The sequence below is a fragment of the Nesoenas mayeri genome (genome assembly GCF_963082525.1).
Source record: "Nesoenas mayeri genome assembly, chromosome: 9".
In the NCBI taxonomy this organism is placed as follows: Eukaryota; Metazoa; Chordata; class Aves; order Columbiformes; family Columbidae; genus Nesoenas; species Nesoenas mayeri.
The window spans coordinates 25,777,256-25,801,611 of record NC_137557.1 but is presented as its reverse complement, the minus strand read 5'-3'; the positions used below and the strand labels follow the sequence as shown (position 1 = coordinate 25,801,611).

The 24,356-nt window shown below is 41.6% G+C and overlaps 2 protein-coding genes across 2 annotated transcripts; both read left to right on the top strand.

Moving 5' to 3' along the window:
- Window positions 1-5,065: 5,065 nt before the first annotated feature.
- On the top strand, window positions 5,066-12,654 carry LOC308043806 (thiamine transporter 2-like; the record flags this gene model as incomplete). The annotated part of the gene is made up of 5 exons (XM_080350117.1): window positions 5,066-5,215; window positions 7,145-7,949; window positions 9,349-9,541; window positions 11,078-11,219; window positions 12,475-12,654. The coding sequence occupies 5 exons, from the start codon at window positions 5,066-5,068 to the stop codon at window positions 12,652-12,654; spliced, it is 1,470 nt and encodes a 489-aa protein (XP_080206243.1).
- Window positions 12,655-17,736: 5,082 nt separating this feature from the next.
- LOC308043839 (thiamine transporter 2-like) lies at window positions 17,737-23,458 on the top strand (the record flags this gene model as incomplete). Its single annotated transcript, XM_080350155.1, has 5 exons — window positions 17,737-17,886; window positions 19,816-20,620; window positions 21,950-22,142; window positions 22,661-22,802; window positions 23,336-23,458. The coding sequence occupies 5 exons, from the start codon at window positions 17,737-17,739 to the stop codon at window positions 23,456-23,458; spliced, it is 1,413 nt and encodes a 470-aa protein (XP_080206281.1).
- Between the last annotated feature and the right edge of the window lie 898 nt (window positions 23,459-24,356).

Below are 24,356 nucleotides of genomic sequence, written 5' to 3'. Positions count from 1 at the left end.
GAGCCAGGCGGACGGGCTCACGTGGCCAGGCCCTCGTGGGAGAAGAGCTCGAACCGCAGCACACGGGAAACAGCAGCGCAAGATGAAGGTACAACACAGCCCCGAGAAGCTGCGCTGAATCGTTACCGCGCTCAGTTACAACATATGCCAGCCGAGAGATCACCAGCGTGGCCCTGTGCCAAGACAGAAAAGATAAGTTGCCTTAGATTCTTATTCACTTGCCTATAAATAGCTTAGCAGCAGTAATTTATACACAAGAACCAACCACCTTGGCATCCCGCCGTGCACAATGGCAAGGACCGGAGCTCACCTGCCTTGCTGTTTCCAGCTCTGGTACGGCAGTCTTAGCACGCTGCTGCCACACACGTTTGCTCATGCATGTGGGTGAAGGGTCTATCCCCTTCGCACATCTCTTCTTCTGAACCAAGGAAGAAGAGATTGTGTTTGCATCGTAATATTCTTTCCTAAGGACAGGCGATTCAGTGGCAGACTCCTCCCTTCCAATTTAAAAGCCCATGTCAGAAACGGGCCTTTTGCACACAATGGTGCAGAAAAACAGGGTTTGCATAACCTGTTTGAGAAGGTTCACTAAAACGCTGCTAAGCCACAATTGTTGCTTGGCCCACATTTGAAAGCTGCAACCTACCCACTGCGCTGAGTCCACAGCAAAAACAGCAGAGTCAAAGCAAAATTAAAGAGCCCCACTCTCCCCTTGTGCATCCAGTAAAATGAAATTCAGAACTGAGTGTCTTCCTGTTTCAACAGGCAAATAAAAAAAAGTATAAAGTGAGTAGTGTGCACTGAGACCAGAGAAGTGCACTGGGGGTAAATTTGGCTGATTCTGCACACAGCAAAATTCCAGAGTAACCTGAATATCCCAGAAGACCTATCGCTGAAACAAAAACCTAGCATCACGTGTGCTTTTGATTGCCAAATGAGGAGGTCCACCGATCTCGGCCAAGAATTTGGCCAGGTCAGCATCTCAGAATTTATCAAGAAGCTTCAACCGCTATGGCTAATTTAGTCCAGCACAAAGGACGGTCCAGGAGAAGAAAAAAGACTGAGGTTGCCTATTGCATGCCTAATTTTATAAACATTATATCCATACATTAAAGTTATTTCTATACTGCTGTTTGCTTCTAGCTTCCAATACCTACATCTAACTAATAAAAATAGAAAATACTTAGCATTTACAGAATAATATTTTTCCTGTAGTGATGCCAGCTCTCATTTGTACAGACACACGTGCTTTTCATAAAATTGTCACATACCACTACTAGACAAACTGTGCAGAGGCAAGAGCAGATAGGAAAGAAGCAATTTGTTTCAAGTCACAAGAAGTACTGATGGGACTTGACCAAATGAACCTAGCTTATTTTCTAGGCTTTTTGTTTGCTATTGCGCATTGTGCGGACATTTTCTATTGTAAACTGGCTATAGACAGAAAATCATAACCAATACAGTTGTAAAAGTGAAAGATGTACTTAGTTTCTGCTAAGCATTAACTATCTTTTATTACTGCACAACTGAGGGCACGATATTCCTGCCTGAAGAAACTAGGACAAAGTCCACTAAAGCAAGGACTATTTTGTGTTTTCCTCATGAGCAGGAATCTTCTTTGCAGGCATTTAATTGAAGAACTAGATGTGAGTCCTGGACTGGAAGCTAACTAGAGTTTGTGTTTAAATGCAAAACTTGGTGTTTCCAGATTCACGGTCTCAAATTGCCTTTGGTATGGAAAGTTAAACATTTCTCTCTATGTCACATCTGGCAAAAGAAAAACAATCACGAACATGAAATTTCTGCTATAAAAAAAAAATGAATGACACTAGTAAGCTGCAGGAAATGAGCTAGAAAAACTTTTCGTAATAACCATAAAAGTTCAGAGCTGGTCAGTGCTCACTGGCTTCTGCATATATGGGTTGGCACTAAGGCAAAAGAGCCATGCAGACACAATGGGTTTGGGTTTCAGCTGTAGGGAATACTAACTCCTGAAAACAGATAAGACTTTATATATTTATATATATATACACACACGCACATATATGTGCGTGTGTGTATATATGTATGTATGTATTTATATTCCTATTCTCTCAAATTTCCAAAAGAAATATTCTGAGGTTGGGAGCTGGGGGAGCGTTTGGAGGAGGTGGAGGGTGGGAAATCAGGGAAGAAGAGAGCAGCATTTTAGAGCGTTAAAAAGGACATGACACATTGGAGGTGGAAACAACAGCAAGAGAAATGTAAGGTCTTACCCTACCCTGGGTCTTCAGCAGCAAATCAGTATTAACCCAGCAATTAGAGATTTAAACCAAATCAGTAAACTGCACACATCCACCTATGTGTTTGTGGACATACACACACACTCTTTGAAGAGGACTCAGTTGAGGTTTGGCAAAGCTGAGGCTATGAGCAAAGATGGAACCACAGGCTCTCTAAATCTGCAGGAAAAGGAAACTGAACAAATCCACCTCTCCTTGCAGCTTTTAGTATTAAGTGCTTATCTTTCTCCTAGCCCGCCAAAGGATTCTACGTACGTATGAAAAACCAGAGCTAAGCACATCTCCCCATAGCTACAACTCTATCTACATAAAACACCAACTGCCTTCGGAACATTAGTGGCTTGAGCCACAAGTCTTCCAAGACTATTCAGTCCAGCAAACTGATAAGGCCAGTTTTGGCAAACAAGGCAGCAAGTAAATTCTATCTTTGTACTCAAAGCAAGCAGGTATTTACCAAGCACTGTGTGGGTTACCAGGGAAATGCCAGTCAGCGGGCCAGTAGACCTACCCCGCAGCACCTTCCCCATGGTTGTTTTCTTTCCCCAGAAGCCATTGGTGAAGGAAGAGCCTGAACCGTGGCAGCAGGGCCAAGCCTGGCTGCTCTGAGCACTCACCTGCCTGGTTGCACCACACACGACAAGCAGTGCAAGAAGTTTCTGTACCTGCAGAGCAAGACCAGGTTCCATCCAGCTCACAAAGCTGCTCCAGGTAGCACACGAAGCCCCTCCTGCCAGGGCCACAGCGTCTGCTCCCAGTGTCACCCCGCAGCCACCAACAAGCTTGAGGGTGAGCTCTGTCCTCTGATGAACTCTGGAAGATGGAGGGAGTCCAGCCTAAAAAAAACCAAAAAGGCAAAGGAAAGCAAAGCAGCAGCATTTCTCTGAAGCACTTCAGTTTTAGAAGCTAAATTCAGAAGCTGCTTATCTTCTTGTCCCTTAAGTGACAGATTGTTGTCCAAGAATTACTTCTATGGAAGGACCAAAGAGCCCATGGCATACATCCCACCTCCCCACACCTCCAGCAAAGCCAGGACAAGTCAGAAGAGACCCCATGAACCCAGAGGCCCCTGTGCTGTGCAGGGACAGTGTCAGCCCAGACTGTGAAATGCGTGCTGTGTCTTATCTCTGAATTGGAGACCAGAGCTTTTAAAGGTATTTATTAACAGAAAAAACTGATCAAGTGATTGCTTTCTTGCTATGTCAGTTTATTAATCATTAGCTACTCCGAGTCTTAAACTTTCACCTTAAAATTAGAACTCAGTTTGCTGGCAAAACCTGTAAAGGTGAAGTCTTCCCCTGCAATCTTCATGGGCAAGTTCTGCGAGCAAGAAGAGCTGTGATGAAATATTATTATTATTGTTTAAATTTTGTTAACATTTTATCAAGCTTAGAAAGAACTTTTAGGAAATAGACAGAAATTTCTTGCTACCTCCAATCCTCAAGTGTGGCTTCTGACTTCAGCAGCACAGAAAATCATCCTAGGAGGAAACTGCACATGAACTCACAGCAAATGCACCACAGCCAGAATCTTGACAGGTAATTCGCTGTTTTCAGAGTTATGTGGAAGTGTGCTGGCCACTCACCTGCTCAGTGCATTTGCAAGCGGTGCAAGATTCATGCTAATACTATTGACCAGGCCAGGCTTTAATAGATTTTTATTTTTAAAAATATAACAGATATCAAAAGAGTTCAAAGCAGATACAGAGTTAAGGATAATACAGGCTATATTTTATATACAATTATTTGTAAGATAAAGATAATAATTGGAGACAGTAATTTAAAATGAACTTTCAAGAATAGGGCTGTTTTTTGTAACATTCCTCTGTGGTCTCAGAAAAACTGCCATAACAACATACTATCTACGCTAAGTTTTACTCAATACCATCTCACAGTGCAAGTAGAAGCACTTTTGAAAAAATGCCTGCCGTAAAATGGCATTCCACCATTTCAAATAAATAGCTTGTAACAGCTTGATTAAACACCCGTCAGTGCTTTGCTTTCATTCTCTTATGTTTCAGAACATTCTTGTTTCACTTGTTGTCCAAGAACAGTGGAATTGACTTTCTAATGCAAAACAAGTAAAAGCAGCTTAAAAAACCCCTGATCTCTTTAGCCTTCTATTCACTGACAGCTACAGTGAAGAAACAAGGCTCATTCTTTTCCTTTGATGATCACTTGCCAAAGTGAAGTCGAGATTCCCCTTTTCTAAGCCTGAGCAGGTACCATGAGCAGATAGCTTCTGCATCTTTCTTTGACCACACAAATGACTGGAGTGCAAAGAATATGGTGAGTATTAAAGCATTTTGAAGAAACTGAGCTCACAATGGGTTTTGAGCCGGCTGGTGGCTTTTGTTGTCTGCAAAAAGGCTCGCACTTCTACTGTTCCACTTGGTTCTCTGGCTGCAAATCAACAGCAAAAAGCCTCCTTGAGCGTACTGAGAACGAGCTTTAATCTCAGTTTGCCCACTCATTTATTTGGAAATGAGACTCTAATGGAACTTTCTTCTTCTGCTACAATGCATCCGCTCAATTCAAAGCATGTCATTAAGAACCACCTTTGACAGACGATACAGAGGCTGGGGTTTACCACCACCAATGCACCTTGATCCAAGTTGTTCATTTACAAGCTGCATCTCCCATCACAGGCAGGTTTAGAGGAAGAAACATTAGCCGAAGTAGCATTAGTTAAAAAACAAACCTACAAATAAATTGTCACAAGGTGTGAAGAGCATATAAAATGCCTGGCATGCTCATTTCTTTGCCACCTTTTTTCTCAGGTAGACAATGGATTGGTGGAAGGGAGTCATCGGCCGCAGCTGGATTTATCCCACGCTGATCATCTGCGCAAATGGATTTTTCTCCACAATGAGGCCATCAGAACCTTTTCTCACTCCTTACCTAACTGGACCAGACAAAAACTTAACAATTGAAGAGGTATGTAACTACTCTCTTAAGTAATAATTGAAATGTTAAAGCATTAAGTCTTGCAGCAATAACTGAAGGAGAGATAAAGTGTTCAATAATACAGGTATATTTTATCTAGAGACTCATATTTAAGGTTTTTCTGGAAGAGAGAAGGACTCTTTAATAAAAAGTCCATATATTTGTAGGACTTTGAAACCACTTTGGCCATTTAAGAACTGGAAACTTTCAGGAAAAGCAGGTCAGCTAGTTCCTCTGTCCACCCAGAACCCCAGAGGGGGAGCAACACTAGTATTTATTTATACTTAATGTGGAACTGATGACACTGACAGTGATGCAACAGTTGCAAACCATAACAAAACCAAGCAGACTTCCCTTTATGAGCTGTTAATATTATAGGGCTGATCTATGCATTCATTAACCTGTGGAGGTCAGATTCACATTCAAAAAAAGGCTGTCGTTGGTTTGTTGTTGGGGTTCTTTGTTTTTTGCTTGTTTCTTTCTTTTTGGTTTTGTTTCTTTTTGGTGTTCTGTTTTTGTTTTCTCCAGGGTGTTCATTGTTGTTTGGGGGGTTTTGTTGTTGTTGCTGGTTTGTTTTGGTGGGTTTTTTAATGAGAACATTCACTGCAAGTTTCCTTGCTCCGCTCCTCTGCTCAGCACTGCCTGTTTCAGGAGTACGCTGCCAAACAGAAGAGGACATGCTTAACAAGTGGCTGAGTCATGGAGCTAATGGTATAATTAGAAAACACAAGCTTGGTACACCCACAGACAGCTAATATGAAGAACAGTTATTCCTGATGTGCAGTAGCAAATGTTAAAGCAGAATCTGCTAGCAGAGCGCGATCCCAAGGTTTCTTCTGAAAACAACAGAATGAATGGTTTGGGTTGTTGCCGTTCTCCACCCCACCCCTTTCCTTTTTAAGCACAAAGAGAAATGTTCTTTCACGTGAGATAGACAAATAGCACGATGGGATGCCTTAATTCTGATTTCAACAAGAATGCTTAACTCAACAATAAGCGCAGCACACATACTGACTCTTTCAGCCAAGCTCACCTCTGGTGAGCTCATTCCTTAAGTTTCAGTCAAACGCCTCAAAATTCTAATTAAAATTTAGGAGAAACAAAAGAAGTCACCCATAAAGACATAGTGAATCTGGTGTTCACAATGCAACTCACTCCAGTACCAGTTCAGAAGTAAAGAAAGGAACCAGTTGTAGCTGGGTACCTTTAGTCTAATTACATAAGCAGAGAATGAGTGATCATGAAGATCCACACTAGGAGGTTCAGCAACTACTGGATAAAAACTCCTCAAAACAGGCTCACTTCTTAGACATTAAATCTGAAGAAAATGTAGGAGGTGAAGAAACAATAGCTACACATTCACCACGTTCAGTTTCAGTTCCCCCATCTTAAGAGGCATAGGCATTTTTTTTTCTAATTCTAACAAAGGAGAGAAGTAACCAAATGTATACAATGACTCACATAAGAGTTAAAACTAAATAGATATTCAATTTCAGCTACTGCGGGGAAGAGGATTTGATGTTAGAGCGACTTTCCTGTGACACAAACACTGTTACAGCTGCCTTAGACAGCTACACAACAAAATCTGCCTTCTTCATAGGCCTTCACTAGAATTATGTTTTAAGCCAGACTACCTGTTTATGTAGCGGAGCCAGGCATCACTATCTTTGGTTCTTAAGGAATACACTTACAGTTTTGTAATTTAAGGCAGCTTAAGTCTGCACAACTCCAACAATTCAGTGTTTCCTATCGATGCAAATATGATCCTTCAAAACCACCAAAAAGCTTCAAAGTCAACATTTTAAATGTTTGGTTTTGCTTTGGTTTTGGTGTGGTGGTGTTTTTTGGGGGATTTTTGTGTGTTTTTTTGTTTGTTTGGTTGGTTGGTTTTTAAGTATTTTCTCTTTCATTCTCTTCTAGGTTACCAACCAGATTTTCCCGGTTTGGACATACTCCTACCTTGCACTCCTTGTCCCCGTCTTCCTGATCACAGACTATGTGCGCTACAAGCCCGTCCTCCTCCTCCAGGGCATCAGCTTCATCATCACGTGGCTCTTGCTCCTCTTCGCACATGGAGTGGTGGCCATGCAGGTGGTGGAATTCTTCTACGGGATGGTGACAGCCACCGAGGTCGCCTACTACGCCTACATCTACAGCGTCGTCAGCACCGAGCACTACCAGAGAGTGACGAGCTATTGCAGAAGCATCACTCTTGCTGCAGCCACCGTCGCTGCCGTGCTGGGACAGCTGCTGGTTTCCTTAGCACATGTGTCCTACTTTCACCTCAACGCCATTACTTTGGCTTCCGTGTCCCTGGCATTCCTGTGCTCCTTTCTGCTCCCAATGCCTCAAAAGAGTATGTTCTTCCACAGGAAAGGCGTCCCAGAAACGCTCCCAGGCCCAGATAAAGTCGTGGCTACGGTTGACTTGAGCTGCCAAGGGGACCAGGGCTCTGCACCTGCTGGCAGGGGACCAGCACCTGAGCCACAGGCTGGCCATGCCGAGCCCCAGCACCACGTGCTCAGAGTGCTGGTGCAGCTGGGCAAGGACTTGAGGGATTGCTACAGCTCAAGGAAACTTCTGTACTGGTCCCTGTGGTGGGCTCTGGCTACCGCAGGCTTTAACCAGGTTGTGAATTACATCCAGGTGCTCTGGGACTTCAAAGCCCCCTCTCACAGCTCTGCCGTGTACAACGGAGCTGTTGAAGCAATAGCAACTTTTCTGAGTAAGTTGGTGTCCAAGCATCAATCAGAAAGGCAGCTTCTGAAGTTTTATTTCAGAATGTTTTTAAAGTGCCATTCCATTGCAGGTGATCCAGGAAGCCAGTGTATGTATTGTGCATTCAAAATCTAGTTATTTGGTGTACAAAACAGCTCAAATGCATGCTGTGCTTTTTTTGTTTAGGATGGGGACACCCAATATCCTCCTAGTAAGCAGAGAGTGTACAGGTCACATGGACTTTGCATCTGACTGCTAAATCCATTCAGAGGCACCTGTGTTTCTTTTGACGAGGTTGCTGGGTTGTTGTTTTTTTCCCCAAACAAGTATCACAGAGTTCCCATAACAATGGTATCGGCTTATGCAGACGATTTCCATGAGTATGTTTACACAAAAAGAGCATAACCCTCTTGTTAAGATCTTGCTCTAGTGAAATACTCCTGCACAGCAAGAGGGAAGAAAGAATTCTAGTCATTCCAAGATAGGCAGATTTGCAGAAAAAGACCTTATTGAATTCATTGTGTCCTGACATTAACCAATACTCTGTTGCACTGGAAGCAGATGTATGCACTGCACAAGCAAAGTGACGGTATCAAAAGGTAACATCAGGGGACACCACCCTGTGTTTCACATGTTCATATTGTATTGCCGTAAAGAACTTGCACAAGACATTGGGGTGTGATCCACCAGGGAATATAAATATGTCTACGTCATACCTGGTCATTCAGGTTACCCTTACAGTAAGGAGAAACACATACTTCTAAGACTAAAAATTACTCTTGTCTTGACGTAGGCAACTACATAGACCAAATGAATAATAAATTAGAAGGATGTAGGTCCTGTAGTGTCTATTCCTTGATGAATTGCTCTTTCTCATATAATTGCCTATTTCTCAACGTAGAGGTGTAGAAGTTTTAAAATTCTATGAGGCCCTTAAGATGGGGAGTCAGGTAGCTTGCCCTTTTAAAAGCTGCAGAGAGGTGAACTGTTGAACTAGAAGGTAACTGTTTACTAGCTTAGCTATGAAGTTAGTTAGTTAGTTAGTTAGTAGAAGCAGGAAGAAATGTTCTTCTTGAGCTCCAAACCATGCTCCTAATTTTCTCCCCAGAGGTACATGCTGGCTATAGACAGCTAAATAATGAATCCTTCTACATAACAGTTTATCCTGTGAAGAGGCATAAAACATTAAGAAAGGAATGGCAGAGACTTGATCTATGCAGCTGTCAAAAAATGACCAGCCATCTGCACAACTGCAGAAGCAGTTAGAAATGCTTTCCAAATGTTTCAGAACTACTCGGCTTCATTACGCCGCATTGCATTTCAGCATGTGAGGCTGGCAAAACATGGTGATACAGGCTATAGAACAGATACAACATTTACGTTATTGTTTTTTTCTCTTTTTCTAGGCTCAGTAACATCTTTTGTAGTACAATACATGAAAATTAACTGGGACCTTTTTGGAGAACTGGCTTTGGGAATTTTCTCTGCAATAGATGCTGGTTCTCTATTTCTCATGCACTTTACTACCAACATCTGGGCATGTTATGCCAGCTATCTCATTTTCAAAGCGTGTTATATGCTCCTCATAACAATAGCAACGTAAGTATAGAACCTTATACTGCTGCTATTATGCACAGAATATCAACAATACTTCAAGTATGGGCATCCCTCCTTTTACTCAGAGGTAGCTGATCTAATGCTAGATGTAACTGTTTAGGTAAACACAAGGACACTGGTATGTGTAGCTATGTTGTTTTCATTCTTCTAAACAACCACTGAACATGCGCCTAGGCAGAAATTAAACAAGGTACAAGGTATCTTTATTACTAAAGGTAGTGGTAACAGTAAAACATACGAGCTGTTTTCCTTCTTCCTGGCATGGAAGATGAAAAGTGAGCAGGTGGGACTGGCATGCCCAGACAACCACCCTTTAAGGTCCGCTTATGCCTAGACCAGCTTGCTGATATACTTGTTAGCAAGTTGTGAATTGCCTGTATGCAAGAAAGGATTTGGCATAGCATGTTCCCCAACATAACTTCATATATACATGATCCTTAAAAATACTATGAAGTTACCAAGGAATAAAAGAGAACATCAGACATATAGAATCAGAAAAGTTCTCTTAGGAGACCAAGCTATTCTGTTGTCAGAAACAGAAAAATAATATAAATAAAAATATAATATATAATCTCTGTAGTAAGCATAAAACATTTTTGTTACTCCAGTTATTATGTTGATTGGAGTGTCTTTAGATATACCACACTATTTCATTAACAAAAATATCCAATGAATTTTTATGTTAAACCCCCAAATTATTCAGATATCATTTAAAAAATCTGGTAAAACTATAATGCGTGACAAAATTATGCTTATCTTGAATGAAGTCAAGCAAATCCTCTATTTTCATGTTAGTGAATTGTTAGTACATTATAGTGGATCACACCTGGACTACCTCAACAAATTAAAAAGAAAAAGTAAAAAAAGTAAAAGCTTGCACAAATCAAAGCCCTGATAAAAACCAATTAAAAGAGTGCTGCAGGAATAACACACATTTGTTCAGATAGGAACTCTGGAGGTAAATATTGCAAGGAAAGATAGTATTGTTGAAAATGATATTGCAAGGCAAAACCACAAGCTCTTAACAGAAATAAATGGTAGGCTACCTCCACTGACAATCCCACAAAGCAATAAGCGGTTCACATAATCATAGAAAAGCTAGTTAGAAAACACACATGGTGACCTTCTCACATCCTTCTCGTGTCCCAGACAGGTCATGGTATGGTCTGGCCATGTCTTTCAAAGCTTCTATGGAGACTTAAGCTGTCTGGCATGGTCTGTAAAGGCGGAGAAGAAATAAAGGGGATCATTAAAGAGATCTGATTCCTAATGGGATAAAGCAGATTACCTGATAACATTGTTTGGAAAAGCAACACAGGCAAGTGAAAAACCTATCGAAATACACAATGGTAGTCAGAACATTGTTTCGAGCAAACAAGGAAGCAAACAGACAAATGAAACACCATTTACTCCATCCTTGATATATCATCTGCATGAACTGTTTCTCTTCATCAGCTAAACAGAGAGGAACAACCTTCTACTCAGTGTGAAGTAACTGACCTGCCAGTGTCACATTAGGTTTCAGATCGCAGTCAATCTGAGCATGGAGCGCTATGCCTTGATGTTTGGATTTAACAACTTCGTTGCGCTGGTAATTCAGACCGTTCTCACAGTAGTCGTCGTGGATTCAAAAGGCCTGGGACTGGGCATAGTGACTCAGGTAAGTGCCAATAGCTTCATATTTACTGTTTAACCAATTCATCTTCAAAAGTTTAACAAGGAAGAAATTGCTATGCCAAAGGACAATTTAATTCCCTCTTCTACAGAAATCTAGACCTCTTGCTCCTCCCTTGTGTCAGCTGTCATTCTTCCCTTTTGCCTTTTAGTGCAGCACTAGGATCACAGATGCTGGTCTTTGACTTTTTAAGGGCAGATACACCAGAATGTAAACAATAGAGCACTGCTATCTGACCAGCTTTTGCTAATTAATAGGACACTGAATAACATCCTCTCTACCCAAAAATTCAGAGTGGTTTTCTCAGATTCCAAACCAATGAGATCATGTGTTGTCAGAGGAGATCAAGACCATGATGCACAACCTGGATTACTGGAGTTATTTCAGCTCAAGTGACAAAGACATATGTCTTCTAATTCCAGCTCAGAAGCAAACCTGGTCTGCATCTCAACATGAATAATAGAGTTTTCTGTCCATAGTTAGGGCACTTAATTTGGGGTGGGATATCCTATCTCACAACAGTGTCCCTAACTTCAGTCAGCCCAATTCCACATCCACTGAAATGTACCGACTTCTGCATTTTCTCAGTTGGAATCTCAACTAAGGCAGCTTCTTACTGCCATGGATTTGAAGAAGACTAACGCTCTTCAGATATTCTGCACAGAGAAGGCAAAAGTTACTTTAGAAGATTAAATATTGAATTAAAAACTAAAAATTAAAACTTTAAACTTAAAGGAGTATGTAGGACTTCATAAATAGCCTTACCACTGTTGTTGGAGATATTGATGCAAAGTCATAGCAAATTTACTGAAGCTACTGTGGTGATAGCACTGAAATGTGCAAGTAAGAGGAAAAAAGAGCACTGAAATGTGCAAGTAAGAGGAAAAAAGGGCCAGCTCAAGACTCTTCACTTTTACATTATTCATTACTATGAAGGTAATTAATCTACTTCTACATTTTGCACTAATAGAAAAATATCCTGTTCCTGTTCCTTCCCCTCCTCTGCTGTTTACTAAGAGGCATAAGGACTGGAAGCAAAGGGCAGTTCTTTATTCCTCAGAGATCTGCTGTTTGCTGGAAAAACTAAGATTTTGCTTAATTACAAAGCATAAAGTAGAGAACGTAGAGAAACTGCCAGAACACAGGTAATCAAAACAATAGTCTGTCAATTCCAGAAGAACAACATTTCCCTGAAGTGTTTTGTGTTAATTATTCTGCCTTTTTTTCCTCCCCCTCCCAGTTTTTAATTTACGGCAGTTACTTTGCAGTCATAGCTGGGATTTTCTTGATCCGAAGCACATGCATGCTTGTCTCAAGCAAATGCCAAAGGAAACTAGCAAGGTCTTGCAAAGATCATCGGAACCATGCTGAACACGAATCCAAAGAGCAGATTGTAAGTGGCTACACGACGTGGCTGTAGGAGCCAGGCGGACGGGCTCACGTGGCCAGGCCCTCGTGGGAGAAGAGCTCGAACCGCAGCACACGGGAAACAGCAGCGCAAGATGAAGGTACAACACAGCCTCGAGAAGCTGCGCTGAATTGTTACCGCGCTCAGTTACAACATATGCCAGCCGAGAGATCACCAGCGTGGCCCTGTGCCAAGACAGAAAAGATAAGTTGCCTTAGATTCTTATTCACTTGCCTATAAATAGCTTAGCAGCAGTAATTTATACACAAGAACCAACCACCTTGGCATCCCGCCATGCACAATGGCAAGGACCGGAGCTCACCTGCCTTGCTTTTTCCAGCTCTGGTATGGCAGTGTTAGCACGCTGCTGCCACACACATTTGCTCATGCATGTGGGTGAAGGGTCTATCCCCTTCGCACATCTCTTCTTCTGAACCAAGGAAGAAGAGATTGTGTTTGCATCGTAATATTCTTTCCTAAGGACAGGCGATTCAGTGGCAGACTCCTCCCTTCCAATTTAAAAGCCCATGTCAGAAACGGGCCTTTTGCACACAATGGTGCAGAAAAACAGGGTTTGCATAACCTGTTTGAGAAGGTTCACTAAAACGCTGCTAAGCCACAATTGTTGCTTGGCCCACATTTGAAAGCTGCAACCTACCCACTGCGCTGAGTCCACAGCAATCACAGCCCAGCGGGGAAAAACAGCAGAGTCAAAGCAAAATTAAAGAGCCCCACTCTCCCCTTGTGCATCCAGTAAAATGAAATTCAGAACTGAGTGTCTTCCTGTTTCAACAGGCAAATAAAAAAAAGTATAAAGTGAGTAGTGTGCACTGAGACCAGAGAAGTGCACTGGGGGTAAATTTGGCTGATTCTGCACACAGCAAAATTCCAGAGTAACCTGAATATCCCAGAAGACCTATCGCTGAAACAAAAACCTAGCATCACGTGTGCTTTTGATTGCCAAATGAGGAGGTCCACCGATCTCGGCCAAGAATTTGGCCAGGTCAGCATCTCAGAATTTATCAAGAAGCTTCAACCGCTATGGCTAATTTAGTCCAGCACAAAGGACGGTCCAGGAGAAGAAAAAAGACTGAGGTTGCCTATTGCATGCCTAATTTTATAAACATTATATCCATACATTAAAGTTATTTCTATACTGCTGTTTGCTTCTAGCTTCCAATACCTACATCTAACTAATAAAAATAGAAAATACTTAGCATTTACAGAATAATATTTTTCCTGTAGTGATGCCAGCTCTCATTTGTACAGACACACGTGCTTTTCATAAAATTGTCACATACCACTACTAGACAAACTGTGCAGAGGCAAGAGCAGATAGGAAAGAAGCAATTTGTTTCAAGTCACAAGAAATACTGATGGGACTTGACCAAATGAACCTAGCTTATTTTCTAGGCTTTTTGTTTGCTATTGCGCATTGTGCGGACATTTTCTATTGTAAACTGGCTATAGACAGAAAATCATAACCAATACAGTTGTAAAAGTGAAAGATGTACTTAGTTTCTGCTAAGCATTAACTATCTTTTATTACTGCACAACTGAGAGCACGATATTCCTGCCTGAAGAAACTAGGACAAAGTCCACTAAAGCAAGGACTATTTTGTGTTTTCCTCATGAGCAGGAATCTTCTTTGCAGGCATTTAATTGAAGAACTAGATGTGAGTCCTGGACTGGAAGCTAACTGGAGTTTGTGTTTAAATGAAAAAACTTGGTGTTTCCAGATTCACAGTCTCAAATTGCCTTTGGTATGGAAAGTTAAACATTTCTCTCTCTGTCACATCTGGCAAAAGAAAAAGAATCACGAACATGAAATTTCTGCTATAAAAAAAAAATGAATGACACTAGTAAGCTGCAGGAAATGAGCTAGAAAGACTTTTTGTAATAACCATAAAAGTTCAGAGCTGGTCAGTGCTCACTGGCTTCTGCATATATGGGTTGGCGCTAAGGCAAAAGAGCCATGCAGACACAATGGGTTTGGGTTTCAGCTGTAGGGAATACTAACTCCTGAAAACAGATAAGACTTTATATATTTATATATATATACACACACGCACATATGTGCGTGTGTGTATATATGTATGTATGTATTTATATTCCTATTCTCTCAAATTTCCAAAAGAAATATTCTGAGGTTGGGAGCTGGGGGAGCGTTTGGAGGAGGTGGAGGGTGGGAAATCAGGGAAGAAGAGAGCAGCATTTTAGAGCATTAAAAAGGACATGACACATTGGAGGTGGAAACAACAGCAAGAGAAATGTAAGGTCTTACCCTACCCTGGGTCTTCAGCAGCAAATCAGTATTAACCCAGCAATTAGAGATTTAAACCAAATCAGTAAACTGCACACATCCACCTATGTGTTTGTGGACATACACACACACTCTTTGAAGAGGACTCAGTTGAGGTTTGGCAAAGCTGAGGCTATGAGCAAAGATGGAACCACAGGCTCTCTAAATCTGCAGGAAAAGGAAACTGAACAAATCCACCTCTCCTTGCAGCTTTTAGTATTAAGTGCTTATCTTTCTCCTAGCCCGCCAAAGGATTCTACGTACGTATGAAAAACCAGAGCTAAGCACATCTCCCCATAGCTACAACTCCATCTACATAAAACACCAACTGCCTTCGGAACATTAGTGGCTTGAGCCACAAGTCTTCCAAGACTATTCAGTCCAGCAAACTGATAAGGCCAGTTTTGGCAAACAAGGCAGCAAGTAAATTCTGTCTTTGTACTCAAAGCAAGCAGGTATTTACCAAGCACTGTGTGGGTTACCAGGGAAATGCCAGTCAGCGGGCCAGCAGACCTACCCCGCAGCACCTTCCCCATGGTTGTTTTCTTTCCCCAGAAGCCATTGGTGAAGGAAGAGCCTGAACCGTGGCAGCAGAGCCAAGCCTGGCTGCTCTGAGCACTCACCTGCCTGGTTGCACCACACACGACAAGCAGTGCAAGAAGTTTCTGTACCTGCAGAGCAAGACCAGGTTCCATCCAGCTCACAAAGCTGCTCCAGGTAGCACACGAAGCCCCTCCTGCCAGGGCCACAGCGTCTGCTCCCAGTGTCACCCCGCAGCCACCAACAAGCCTGAGGGTGAGCTCTGTCCTCTGATGAACTCTGGAAGATGGAGGGAGTCCAGCCTAAAAAAAACCAAAAAGGCAAAGGAAAGCAAAGCAGCAGCATTTCTCTGAAGCACTTCAGTTTTAGAAGCTAAATTCAGAAGCTGCTTATCTTCTTGTCCCTTAAGTGACAGATTGTTGTCCAAGAATTACTTCTATGGAAGGACCAAAGAGTCCATGGCATACATCCCACCTCCCCACACCTCCAGCAAAGCCAGGACAAGTCAGAAGAGACCCCATGAACCCAGAGGCCCCTGTGCTGTGCAGGGACAGTGTCAGCCCAGACTGTGAAATGCGTGCTGTGTCTTATCTCTGAATTGGAGACCAGAGCTTTTAAAGGTATTTATTAACAGAAAAAACTGATCAAGTGATTGCTTTCTTGCTATGTCAGTTTATTAATCATTAGCTACTCCGAGTCTTAAACTTTCACCTTAAAATTAGAACTCAGTTTGCTGGCAAAACCTGTAAAGGTGAAGTCTTCCCCTGCAATCTTCATGGGCAAGTTCTGCGAGCAAGAAGAGCTGTGATGAAATATTATTATTATTGTTTAAATTTTGTTAACATTTTATCAAGCTTAGAAAGAACTTTTAGGAAATAGACAGAAATTTCTTGCTACCTCCAATCCTCAAGTGTGGCTTCTGACTTCAGCAGCACAGAAAATCATCCTAGGAGGAAACTGCACATGAACTCACAGCAAATGCACCACAGCCAGAATCTTGACAGGTAATTCGCTGTTTTCAGAGTTATGTGGAAGTGTGCTGGCCACTCACTTGCTCAGTGCATTTGCAAGCGGTGCAAGATTCATGCTAATACTATTGACCAGGCCAGGCTTTAATAGATTTTTATTTTTAAAAATATAACAGATATCAAAAGAGTTCAAAGCAGATACAGAGTTAAGGATAATACAGGCTATATTTTATATACAATTATTTGTAAGATAAAGATAATAATTGGAGACAGTAATTTAAAATGAACTTTCAAGAATAGGGCTGTTTTTTGTAACATTCCTCTGTGGTCTCAGAAAAACTGCCATAACAACATACTATCTACGCTAAGTTTTACTCAATACCATCTCACAGTGCAAGTAGAAGCACTTTTGAAAAAATGCCTGCCGTAAAATGGCATTCCACCATTTCAAATAAATAGCTTGTAACAGCTTGATTAAACACCCGTCAGTGCTTTGCTTTCATTCTCTTATGTTTCAGAACATTCTTGTTTCACTTGTTGTCCAAGAACAGTGGAATTGACTTTCTAATGCAAAACAAGTAAAAGCAGCTTAAAAAACCCCTGATCTCTTTAGCCTTCTATTCACTGACAGCTACAGTGAAGAAACAAGGCTCATTCTTTTCCTTTGATGATCACTTGCCAAAGTGAAGTCAAGATTCCCCTTTTCTAAGCCTGAGCAGGTACCATGAGCAGATAGCTTCTGCATCTTTCTTTGACCACACAAATGACTGGAGTGCAAAGAATATGGTGAGTATTAAAGCATTTTGAAGAAACTGAGCTCACAATGGGTTTTGAGCCGGCTGGTGGCTTTTGTTGTCTGCAAAAAGGCTCGCACTTCTACTGTTCCACTTGGTTCTCTGGCTGCAAATCAACAGCAAAAAGCCTCCTTGAGCATACTGAGAATGAGCTTTAATCTCAGTTTGCCCACTCATTTATTTGGAAATGAGACTCTAATGGAACTTTCTTCTTCTGCTACAATGCATCCGCTCAATTCAAAGTATGTCATTAAGAACCACCTTTGACAGACAATACAGAGGCTGGGGTTTACCACCACCAATGCACCTTGATCCAAGTTGTTCATTTACAAGCTGCATCTCCCATCACAGGCAGGTTTAGAGGAAGAAACATTAGCCGAAGTAGCATTAGTTAAAAAACAAACCTACAAATAAATTGTCACAAGGTGTGAAGAGCATATAAAATGCCTGGCATGCTCATTTCTTTGCCACCTTTTTTCTCAGGTAGACAATGGATTGGTGGAAGGGAGTCATCGGCCGCAGCTGGATTTATCCCACGCTGATCATCTGCGCAAATGGATTTTTCTCCACAATGAGGCCATCAGAACCTTTTCTCACTCCTTACCTAACTGGACCAGACAAAAACTTAACAATTGAAGAGGTATGTAACTACTCTCTTAAGTAATAATTGAAATGTTAAAGCATTAAGTCTTGCAGCAATAACTGAAGGAGAGATAAAGTGTTCAATAATACAGGTATATTTTATCTAGAGACTCATATTTAAGGTTTTTCTGGAAGAGAGAAGGACTCTTTAATAAAAAGTCCATATATTTTTAGGACTTTGAAACCACTTTGGCCATTTAAGAACTGGAAACTTTCAGGAAAAGCAGGTCAGCTAGTTCCTCTGTCCACCCAGAACCCCAGAGGGGGAGCAACACTAGTATTTATTTATACTTAATGTGGAACTGATGACACTGACAGTGATGCAACAGTTGCAAACCATAACAAAACCAAGCAGACTTCCCTTTATGAGCTGTTAATATTATAGGGCTGATCTATGCATTCATTAACCTGTGGAGGTCAGATTCACATTCAAAAAAAGGCTGTCGTTGGTTTGTTGTTGGGGTTCTTTGTTTTTTGCTTGTTTCTTTCTTTTTGGTTTTGTTTCTTTTTGGTGTTCTGTTTTTGTTTTCTCCAGGGTGTTCATTGTTGTTTGGGGGGTTTTGTTGTTGTTGCTGGTTTGTTTTGGTGGGTTTTTTAATGAGAACATTCACTGCAAGTTTCCTTGCTCCGCTCCTCTGCTCAGCACTGCCTGTTTCAGGAGTACGCTGCCAAACAGAAGAGGACATGCTTAACAAGTGGCTGAGTCATGGAGCTAATGGTATAATTAGAAAACACAAGCTTGGTACACCCACAGACAGCTAATATGAAGAACAGTTATTCCTGATGTGCGGTAGCAAATGTTAAAGCAGAATCTGCTAGCAGAGCGCGATCCCAAGGTTTCTTCTGAAAACAACAGAATGAATGGTTTGGGTTGTTGCCGTTCTCCACCCCACCCCTTTCCTTTTTAAGCACAAAGAGAAATGTTCTTTCACGTGAGATAGACAAATAGCACGATGGGATGCCTTAATTCTGATTTCAACAAGAATGCTTAGCTCAACAATAAGCGCAGCACACATACTGACTCTTTCAGCCAAGCTCACCTCTGGTGAGCTCATTCCTTAAGTTTCAGTCAAACGCCTCAAAATTCTAATTAAAATTTAGGAGAAACAAAAGAAGTCACCCATAAAGACATAGTGAATCTGGTGTTCACAATGCAACTCACTCCAGTACCAGTTCAGAAGTAAAGAAAGGAACCAGTTGTAGCTGGGTACCTTTAGTCTAATTACATAAGCAGAGAATGAGTGATCATGAAGATCCACACTAGGAGGTTCAGCAACTACTGGATAAAAACTCCTCAAAACAGGCTCACTTCTTAGACATTAAATCTGAAGAAAATGTAGGAGGTGAAGAAACAATAGCTACACATTCACCACGTTCAGTTTCAGTTCCCCCATCTTAAGAGGCATAGGCATTTTTTTTTCTAATTCTAACAAAGGAAAGAAGTAACCAAATGTATACAATGACTCACATAAGAGTTAAAACTAAATAGATATTCAATTTCAGCTACTGCGGGGAAGAGGATTTGATGTTAGAGCGACTTTCCTGTGACACAAACACTGTTACAGCTGCCTTAGACAGCTACACAACAAAATCTGCCTTCTTCATAGGCCTTCACTAGAATTATGTTTTAAGCCAGACTACCTGTTTATGTAGCGGAGCCAGGCATCACTATCTTTGCTTCTTAAGGAATACACTTACAGTTTTGTAATTTAAGGCAGCTTAAGCCTGCACAACTCCAACAATTCAGTGTTTCCTATCGATGCAAATATGATCCTTCAAAACCACCAAAAAGCTTCAAAGTCAACATTTTAAATGTTTGGTTTTGTTTTGGTTTTGGTGTGGTGGTGTTTTTTGGGGGATTTTTGTGTGTTTTTTTGTTTGTTTGGTTGGTTTTTTTTTAAGTATTTTCTCTTTCATTCTCTTCTAGGTTACCAACCAGATTTTCCCGGTTTGGACATACTCCTACCTTGCACTCCTTGTCCCAGTCTTCCTGATCACAGACTATGTGCGCTACAAGCCCGTCCTCCTCCTCCAGGGCATCAGCTTCATCATCACGTGGCTCTTGCTCCTCTTCGCACATGGAGTGGTGGCCATGCAGGTGGTGGAATTCTTCTACGGGATGGTGACAGCCACCGAGGTCGCCTACTACGCCTACATCTACAGCGTGGTCAGCACCGAGCACTACCAGAGAGTGACGAGCTATTGCAGAAGCATCACTCTTGCTGCAGCCACCGTCGCTGCCATGCTGGGACAGCTGCTGGTTTCCTTAGCACATGTGTCCTACTTTCACCTCAACGCCATTACTTTGGCTTCCGTGTCCCTGGCATTCCTGTGCTCCTTTCTGCTCCCAATGCCTCAAAAGAGTATGTTCTTCCACAGGAAAGGCGTCCCAGAAACACTCCCAGGCCCAGATAAAGTCGTGGCTACGGTTGACTTGAGCTGCCAAGAGGACCAGGGCTCTGCACCTGCTGGCCGGGGACCAGCACCTGAGCCACAGGCTGGCCATGCCGAGCCCCAGCACCACGTGCTCAGAGTGCTGGTGCAGCTGGGCAAGGACTTGAGGGATTGCTACAGCTCAAGGAAACTTCTGTACTGGTCCCTGTGGTGGGCTCTGGCTACCGCAGGCTTTAACGAGATCGTGAATTATATCCAGGTGCTGTGGGACTTCAAAGCCCCCTCTCATAGCTCTGCCGTGTACAACGGAGCTGTTGAAGCAATAGCAACCTTTTTAGGTAAGTAAAAAATCATCAACAACTATTTCTAATCCATCCTGTGCTGATGGCATTCTTCAGCAATGTCTTTGGTGCCTTTGTCTTTATCTCCTATGAGGACATAGGTCAACAGGAACAGCCTCCAATATATAGTACCAATCAGTGTGCAAAGCACGCTTTTACTGTACAACTTTATCAGTGGGGTCTTCTTAAAAACGACCTTAAAAAAATATGTAGATAAAAGCTTTTCCTTCTTCAGGGATCCTCATTCTGCCAAAGCATTTGCATAATTTAAGTTCACAGCTCTGTTTAAAACCATGAATTTAACTCTGTGCAATGACACTTTGCCTCTTCCTCCCTTAAATGCCCCTTAGGCTGGGTGGTTTAAGAATTAAAAGAGCACATTAACAGACACACTGCTCTAGTCTGTTTCAGCAGTGGAGTAAATATTATGGGATGTGTGCTCCTGAACAAATATTTCATGACTGCATCTGTATCCTGATCAATGATTTTGCCTCTGTATGCGATATAGGACAGGCCGAGAGAGCTGTAATTGTTTAATCTTGAGAAAACTGGGACCTACTGAAGTGCATAAATACTTGAAAGTGAGGAGTGAAGAGGATTAAGCCAGACTCTTCACAATGGTGCCTCAAGACAGTTTAAATTTGTGCCCCATGACTCTTGTCCTAAGTTCCATTTAAACATACAAGAATGTTTTTATTGTACAGGTGATTTAATGCTAGAACAGGTTGGCAAGAGGTCTAAACTCCCCATCCCTGGAGACATTCAAAACCTGAATGCCAGTGCTGGAGTTCGTTATAGGATATTACACTGAAATAAGGGGTTTTACTATATGTGATGGTCAATAAGGCATTGACAAATGGAGTTGATAAGATTTTGCACTAGAAACTGGAAAGATGCTTTCATTAAAAAATGTAAACAAAGGACTGCAACAGATTTTCACTTCATAAAGATCTTTACATGAAAGAATTAAACTCCATTATGCATATTTTGGCAGAAAATGCTTGGTGGGATTGTTCTTCTCCGTACTCAGTTGTCAAAAAAGGGAGTAACAACAATAGACTGTGAACTGCTGCCTCCAGCCTTAGGCATGAGGCACTTTTCTTAGAGCACTTCAGTCTGTGAAGGCTCTGTAAGCAAGGAGAAAATAACCCAACCAAACAGGAGACTCCCACACCACTAACAGAAAATACAAGCCACACCATTATTGAAGTCCATTGTGACTGCAACAGCCTCAAGAGCTCCTGGCATGGTCCATTTACAGAGTTACACAATGGCTCTGGAAGGATGATAATGTTGTAGTTTTAACTATTACTTTAAATTTTTTAGGTTCAGCAACATCCATGGCAGTTGGATATGTCAAAGTAAACTGGGATCTCTCTGGAGAACTGGCTTTGGGAATTTTCTCCGCAATGGATGCTGGCGCTCTCCTTCTCATGCACTTTACTGACAACATCTGGGCATGTTATGCTGGTTACCTTGCATTTAAAGCATGCTATATGCTCCTCATAACAATAGCAACGTAAGTATTATACGCAACTGTTCTAATTAAATGTATTTAAATCACTAAGGATTCAATTTTCAGGTTATCAAAATTTTACTGAAAGTTTCCCTAGAAATAAGATTTTTAAATAGGTCATATAATTTTAAGCATAGTTTTATATAAACTAGATTATGTAGTGCTGTCATGACCTATTACCATGGGTTACTCCAAGTCAGAAACTACTTTATTCAGCATTTAGCTGCTCAATGATCAAGTATTCTCTGAATAATCAAATAAACACATCCAGGTCTTTCTTTAGAAAAAATACCCACTCAAATAAGTAAAAGGTAAGTAGGATGCACAAAAGTGCCAAATCCAGTAAAACAAGGGATTTCTGCCAAAATGAAACTGTTAAAGCTTAATAGCCCAGATTGAAGAGGCTTTATCCTTTGAAGAATCCACTGTACAAATTAAATTGTTCCCAAATTTCCTCCCATAAGTAAACTGCAAACAGCCTTGCTCTCCATAGTTTAGTTAACCCATACGTTCATTTCCAGGTTTCAGATTGCTGTCAACCTAAGCATGGAGCGTTACGCATTGATGTTCGGCTTCAACAACTTTGCTGCACTGGTGATTCAGACAATTATAACTGCTGTTGTAGTAGATTCGAGAGGTCTGGGTCTGGATATCAGCACCCAGGTAAGCTACATTACACTGCTCACAGCTCCCCTGCTCTCCTCCAAAAGACATTTCTATTCCAAGAGTAGCCTTTGGCAAGACGCAAATGCGTGGCTACAACCTACTTGTCCTCTAGTCCTGCCAATTTTGCATTTCGGCAATAATTTTAAGAATATTTGCATAGAGCAGAAGGGAAAGATGACCACCTATTACTGAAGGGTTTTTTGGTGTGGGTTTTTGTTTGTTTGTTTGTTTATTTGACATAAAGGCTTACTATTCACAAAATACCCTAAGCAGAAGCAGGAAGCAAGCTGAAAGGCAATCTGTGGGTCTATTACTAGGGTAATTCTAAGTTACGTAGTTTCAGTGGATGTGTGTTTAAGTTACTAAAAAGTCAAAGCAGCCAGACTTCTTGAATCCTTTCAAGATGGGATCACTTGAGGGCGTGGGTGACAGGGAAGGGAAGGTGGCAGTGGAGGGGCAACCCCTTAAGTTATTACTTAACAGCAATTTTTGACTCTTCGTCCTCCTTCTTCCCCACCTCCATGTCTCAGTTTCTCATTTATGGCAGCTACTTTGCATTCATAGCTGGCATTTTCCTGATCAGAAGCATATACACCATTATCTCCACCAAATGCAGACGTACCAGCGAGGCTGGTGAAAGTACTGATCTTTAACCACAGAGACAAAAAGAAAGGTTGCAAGCAATAGCACAGAAGGCTGCATCATCGGCACACCAAATTAGGAGAATCATGCTCAATCAAGCAAGATTGGTCAACGGTGAAAGAGGCTGTTTATGAGCCTACAGTAGAAAGAGCTGCGTTGACACAACAACGCATTTTGCCCCTTTTCTTCACCAACCCTCCAACAATCGTCTATTTCAACTCCAATATAATCATCTGACACCAAAACTCCTATTAATGTTCAATAAGCATAACAAGCAAGTACATACAAATGCCTGACCACCATACAGAACTCCTAGAACGCAACCTTTGAACTCTCACTTCTGAGATTTTCAATTAAAGGCATGTTAGTAGTAGACATAAGACCTTCAAAAGTTCTTAGAGAATGTGAAGAAGCAGTTGTCCCACAGCAGCAGGATGACCTGTTGGTAAGCTGGCCACAGAAGCCTCTTGACTATTTAAGACTTTTTCAACTGGAAGCTGCAATATGCATTTTTAAAGCCAGTTACCAAATACCAATCAACCAATTTTTTCCAAAAGATGCTACTTCTGTATGTTCAAAAGTGGATTAGTACAATGCTATATAGCATAACAATACTGCCACTTCAGTTTACTCAAGGCCAAGTGCAGCCATTTCGGATTCTAGACAGACACCACACTCCTCAGGAATCTGAAGTTACGGGACATGTCTTATCTGCAGATAATCTGCTACCGGTACAGTGACAGTTTTACTGTGAGTTTGTTGAAAATGTATGAATACAACACACACTTCCCTTCGAGTGCCTGTGAGCTGCCAGGACCCACACACTTTGGAATCAAAAAAACTCCTAAACTCACTTTATTTTTAAGCCATGATGAGACACTTCAAGAAAGCAAAATACTTGGATCATAT